Genomic DNA, 6,000 nt, shown 5'->3' with positions numbered 1-6,000 from the left:
TCTTCTGCTTCACGGAGTTGTGGCAGAACGACGACATTATCAACATACAGCTGTCTGGTTATACGCTGTACCAGCAGGATAGAACAGCAGCTTCTGGTAAGACAAGGGGCGGCGGACTATGTATTTTTGTAAATAACAGCTGGTGCATGATATCTAAGGAAGTCTCGAGGTTATGCTCGACTGAGGTAGAGTATCTCATGATAAGGTATAGCCCACACTATCTACCTAGGTTTTCATCTGTATTTGTCGTAGCTGTCTACATACCACCACAGACCGAAGCTTATTTTCCACCATAATTTGCAAATAAATTAATTAAAAATCCTACAATGTGATTTTATGGATTTTTTTTCTCTAATTTTGTCTGTCATAGTTGAAGTGTACCTATGATGAAAATTACAGGCCTCTCTCATCTTTTTAAGTGGGAGAGTAGTCTCCACATTGACTGTGTACTGGTACCCCCCTGTATATGATACAACCAGCAGATAACGGACATGATACAACCAGCAGATAACGGACATGATACAACCAGCAGATAACGGACATGATACAACCAGCAGATAACGGACATGATACAACCAGCAGATAACGGACATGATACAACCAGCAGATAACGGACATGATACAACCAGCAGATAACGGACATGATACAACCAGCAGATAACGGACATGATACAACCAGCAGATAACGGACATGATACAACCAGCAGATAACGGACATGATACAACCAGCAGATAACGGATAACGGATATGATACAAAAGTTATAGTACAATAACTGATAACTATCAGATAACTTATATTTTATTTAACCTTTATTTAACTAGGCAAGTCAGTTAAGAGCAAATTCTTATTTACAATGACGGCCTCCCAAAAGGCAAAAGACCTCCTGTGGGGACAGGGGCTGGGATTTAAAAATAAATAAATGATAATAATTAACATATAAATATAGGACATAACATACATCATGACAAAAGAGACAACACAATACTACATAAAGAGACCTAGGACAACAACAAAGCATGGTAGCAACACAACATGGAGGCAGCACAAAACATGCTACAAACATTATTGGGCACAGACAACAGCACAAAGGACAAGAAGGTAGAGACAACAATACAACAACATAATACAATAATACAATAACGGATATGATACAACTGACTTAAAGCAGGTGAGATTCCCTGGTCCACATGGGAATCATATCTGCTCTTCACAATGTATTTCTATGTTATTGTAAAATTGCCTTCACCTGAACAAGCCCCTGTGTCCCAAATAGGACCGACAATAGGTTACGTTGTGGATGCTCTAATATTTGCCACTGGGGGTCAGTATATCACCATAAAGTTACAAATAAACAGCTCCAGGCTGGTCTAATGTGGTCTTAGTTTTAATGAAACATGGTTGCTGGGTCTTCTATCTTTATCTGAGGCTAAACCCATAAGTATATGAAGAACATTTGATTTATATTGATCATTTTAACTTTTATACAGGTCGACCAGAGAAGCCACATCTCTTTTGATTGGCAGGTAAGTGGCAACCCTGATTAGAAGCACCTGCTGCTCATCCGTTGCTCACCTGTGTTCCCTATAAATGCTGTTTAGAATGGAAAAGGTTTGTACCAACACACTGAAGAAGGCAGCAAAGCAGAAATGTCTGTCTTCACCAGGTCTGGACAACTCCAGTCCTCGGGGCCTGATTGGTGTCACACTTTTCCCCCAGTCCCAGCTAACACACCTGTCAGTCCCAGCTAACACACCTGTCAGACCCGGCTAACACACCTGTCAGTCCCGGCTAACACACCTGTCAGTCCCGGCTAACACACCTGTCAGTCCCGGCTAACACACCTGTCAGTCCCGGCTAACACACCTGTCAGTCCCGGCTAACACACCTGTCAGTCCCGGCTAACACACCTGTCAGCCCCGGCTAACCTGTCAGTCCCGGCTAACACACCTGTCAGACCCAGCTAACACACCTGACTAATCGACCAATCTTGATCTTCAGTTAAAAATTCAATTTTTAAAATCAGGTGTGTTTCTAGGGATGGGCGAAAAGTGACACCAATCAGGCCCCTGAGGACTCCTGAGGATATCATTTGAATATGCTTCAAATAACCTCTATAATGTTCTGAAACCTATTGGCTGTTTATCTGTTCCACTGAGGATATGACGAATTTTCGAAGCAAAGTTGTCTTTTGTTAAAAGGTAAAGTCCAACCCGGTTTAAAACCTTTTAAAACAGCCGCATTTATTAAAGGCTGGAATCAATCCGTATCGCGGAAATATCGCATGACAGCGTTTACAGTTAATGCCGCCTCCGCTCATTCCTTTTACATGTCAATCCAGCTATGAGACTCCTCAGACAAAGCAGACCACCCGCCATAAGGGGTTCCCGAGTGGCGGAGCGGTCTAAGGCACTGCATCTCAGTCCCTGGTTCGAATCCAGGCTGTATCACATCCGCCGTGATTGGGAGTGTCATAGGGCTGCGCACAATTGGCTCAGCGTGGTCTGGGTTTGTCCGGGGTAGGCCTTCATTGTCAATAAGAATTTGTTCTTAACTGACTTGCCTGGTTAAATAAAAAATAACTAAAATAAATGCAGGGTTTACCGTGTCTTCAGTCTCTGCTGATTGGCTTTAAATTTAAATCCAACTATAACGCGGAACTTCCACCATGTCAACGTGCAGGCTAAAATCCCTCCTGCAGTGCAGAAAGGTTAAATCAACAAACCCCTCGCCAGGAGGCAAAAAGTCAACCTCATTTGGCGCCATTCCAAATGCCCCCCAGCAAGCAGAGTAGCAAGAAAGGGGCGTGAATAAACCAAGGGGCAACCAATAAGCAAGACCTGCCATTATATAGGCGGCATCCTCTGGTCTTTAAATTGCCTTCCTATATCCACATTATATCAGTAGTCGCAGTTGAAGTTACATTGTAGTCAGTTGAAACAGCCCAGTGTGAATCCATTGTGTATTTCTTCAATCTGGACATATTGCAGGACGTCATGACGAACGATCCGACGCCAACTGGTTTGGAGACCGCGGGGGCAGAGAGAGCAACTCTTCCCCGTCGCCATTCAAGCGTTTGTCGGAACTTATTTGGACCCGTCGACTATGATGCGCTGAACCGGGAGTTGAAGGCGAAGCTGGAGGAAATATCTGAACGAGACCAGCGTCGATGGAATTTCCACTTCGAGACAGACACACCGATTCCCGGGAGTTACGAATGGGAAGGAATGTCAGCGGACTCCACACCTGCCTTCTACCAGGAGTCGGCGGAAGTTGGAGACATGAGGGTTCAGGTTGTGACATCAAACACAGACTATAGCGCAGAGGTTGTCACTGATAGTGTGCGTGGTTGTTGCCTCAACCAAACCCCTCTATCAGACTGTGAACAGACTGCACTTTGTTCCAACGAAGTTAACCAAGAGAATTGGTCCAATTCCCCCAATACGAGTAAATTGAACTCCAAATCAACACAATGTATTCGGCGTAAGAGGTCGAGGACATCTTATGAACGTGAGGTCAACGTTACTCAAATTACAGGTAGGTCTACTTTTTCTTGGTAACGCTATATAACTCCTTAATAAGCAACTCGTTTTACTGGCTTGCCGACTACATAACGACGATGTTCTCGTATGATTGACTCTAATGTGAATTAAAGAACTAACCGTTCTACATTTCTTCCCCGCAGATTTTTTCCCAAAGAGAAGGAGAAGATCAACGTCGGAGATGAAGAGCACCCAGACAACGCCACGCAAAACTCAAATAATTCGATAAACAACGTGGACAAATTGTACCATCGCCTATCTGCCTCTTTTTGTTATGTTATGATTATTGTCTGTCTTGGACAAAAACAAGATGGAGTATCCATCCAAAATATGTTGGCCTATGTTTATGCCGAAGTAACAATGTTTTGTCTTTTATTTAAATATTGTTTAATTTATTTAATTTAAGTTTCAAATGTGTTTAATTCAACTAAGGTTTATGAGATATTGTTTGTCTGTTGACTTGTATCCGTGAAAAATACAATTAAAAACGATTTAGTTTACATTTTGCTGACGTTCGGCTCATTTTCTTATTGAATTAGTGAGACCTCAAAACGAGTATCAGTGTGCTAACGAGGTGAACAGGGACACCACCTGCCCAGCCCTCACACACACTAGAGAAACAATAAGAGCAGCAGTCGTTCCATTTCACAGCACTTGAAGAGTGCCTCAACAAATTGCAGCAGCAGTAGGCCTATAGACGAGCCCTACACTGAATGAATATGTTATGTCTATGGGCATTGTTCAAGAAAATAAAATCAGTCTGCATTGTGCCTTTTTGGTAGATATACCAATCACGAACTTTCACTTGCTGTGCATAATCCCGCATGGACACAAGGCGTGCGCACATAGAACAGCAGACACACTATAACCTAATTACCATCGCAGATGCTATTACCCTCTCTGTCGATATGCAAATCAACTCATCCATTCTACAGTATGTAAGCATAGACCAATGTGGGGGTTTTCCGATTGACTAGCCCTTAACAGGGATTTGGGGAAGATCTCTCTGATTTTGTGCCTTAACACCTAAGATAGTATAGTAATAAAACCAAACAATGTAACATGTAATCAAGACTTACACATGATTGACGTTTCTTTTCAAATTCTGTATTAACTCCAAGTGCTTTCGCTTTTCAATAATATCAGGCTATGAAGATGACCAACCGTTAATGGCAGATGCACACTCTTTGACGTATCGTTTATAAAGAAAATACGTCTGGTGTACATAAACTATACAAAAATATGTTTTAAAGTTTAGAAGTGCAATACCTTTAAAAATACATCTTAACCTACGTCTGACGGTAGAGATGATTTAATGTGTCAACTTTGAAATTGTTGACCTAACGGTCTCTATAAAATAGACATGAATACATCAAACACAATGAAATGTATTAGATTTGGTCTGATTCTAGTGGGAGAATAAAGTCTAAACTAATAGTTGTTTTATTGTGAGAAGAATGAGTAAGCGTGACTATATGGTAATGTAATGCATATACTTAAGTCAATAGTGACTGCAAAAGCAATCGTGCAACAACAGGAAGTAATAGATCCATGAGCGATGCGCGCATATACATTACGCAGTGGGAGGATGGGAGATTTGCAGTACAATTTAAAGGTTCGCACGTCTCAAGGATTGACCATAGAGCAGGAAAAGAACAATACCCTGAAGAATTTAAGTGGCCATCTGGCATCGTGGCTCGCGACATGGAAGAAGGGACATGTGGAGAAAGAGTGTGCCATTTCTTTCACCTGCAAACGCGGATTGGTGGCAAAATGAACGCTCCCAGACCCCCCGTGTTTTTACTGACAAAGTTACATTCTTCTTTTTCAGTTAAATGCGTTGTATTATTCTTACTTCTCGTGCCGAAACCCATTCGAATGGTTATTTTTAGTTCCAAACTCTATTAGCCCTTCGTTCACTTATTAGTCAAAAATGGCACTATCTTTATAAATTATAGATATATTTATATTTATACAATATTTATCTTTATGCACTATCTTTACTTCAGATACGTCTTTAGACATGAATGAAAAACTACGCGATACAGTGACAGTTGATCTGCCTGTAGGGGAAACTATATGACACACCACACGTGGACAAGCAGCTTTAATTGGCAATAGTTTGGTCTGCACTGTAACGGACGTTATTATAATGGAATCGAAAGGATGAAAGACCTCTATGTATTAACACTGTCTCTGTCCATCTGTATTAATACTGTCCCTGCCCATCTGTATTAACACTGTCTCTGTCCATCTGTATTAATACTGTCTCTGTCCATCTGTATTAACACTGTCTCTGTCCATCTGTATTAATACTGTCTCTGTCCATCTGTATTAATACTGTCTCTGTCCATCTGTGTTAATACTGTCCCTGTCCATCTGTATTAACACTGTCAAGTCCATCTGTATTAATACTGTCTCTGTCCATCTGTGTTACTACTGTCTCTGTCCATCTGTAT

The 6,000-nt window shown here is 41.5% G+C and overlaps 1 protein-coding gene across 1 annotated transcript; it reads left to right on the top strand.

Annotated features, from left to right (window-relative positions):
* The first annotated feature begins 2,903 nt into the window (after nucleotides 1-2,903).
* LOC124020704 (cyclin-dependent kinase inhibitor 1B-like) lies at nucleotides 2,904-4,046 on the top strand. Its single transcript, XM_046335954.1, has 2 exons — nucleotides 2,904-3,536; nucleotides 3,685-4,046. The coding sequence occupies exons 1-2, from the start codon at nucleotides 2,996-2,998 to the stop codon at nucleotides 3,768-3,770; spliced, it is 627 nt and encodes a 208-aa protein (XP_046191910.1). The 5' UTR covers nucleotides 2,904-2,995; the 3' UTR covers nucleotides 3,771-4,046.
* The last annotated feature ends 1,954 nt before the right edge of the window (nucleotides 4,047-6,000 follow it).

This window comes from Oncorhynchus gorbuscha, unplaced genomic scaffold (assembly GCF_021184085.1).
Source record: "Oncorhynchus gorbuscha isolate QuinsamMale2020 ecotype Even-year unplaced genomic scaffold, OgorEven_v1.0 Un_scaffold_885, whole genome shotgun sequence".
Classification (NCBI taxonomy): domain Eukaryota; kingdom Metazoa; phylum Chordata; class Actinopteri; order Salmoniformes; family Salmonidae; genus Oncorhynchus; species Oncorhynchus gorbuscha.
This window is presented reverse-complemented; position numbering and strand designations above follow the sequence as displayed.

Coding starts and splice junctions, on each gene's coding strand:
- LOC124020704 (XM_046335954.1), top strand. CDS start 2,996: ATGACGAACGATCCGACGCCAACTGGTTTGGAGACCGCGGGGGCAGAG. Junction 3,537..3,684: donor CAACGTTACTCAAATTACAG/GTAGGTCTACTT, acceptor TCTTCCCCGCAG/ATTTTTTCCCAAAGAGAAGG.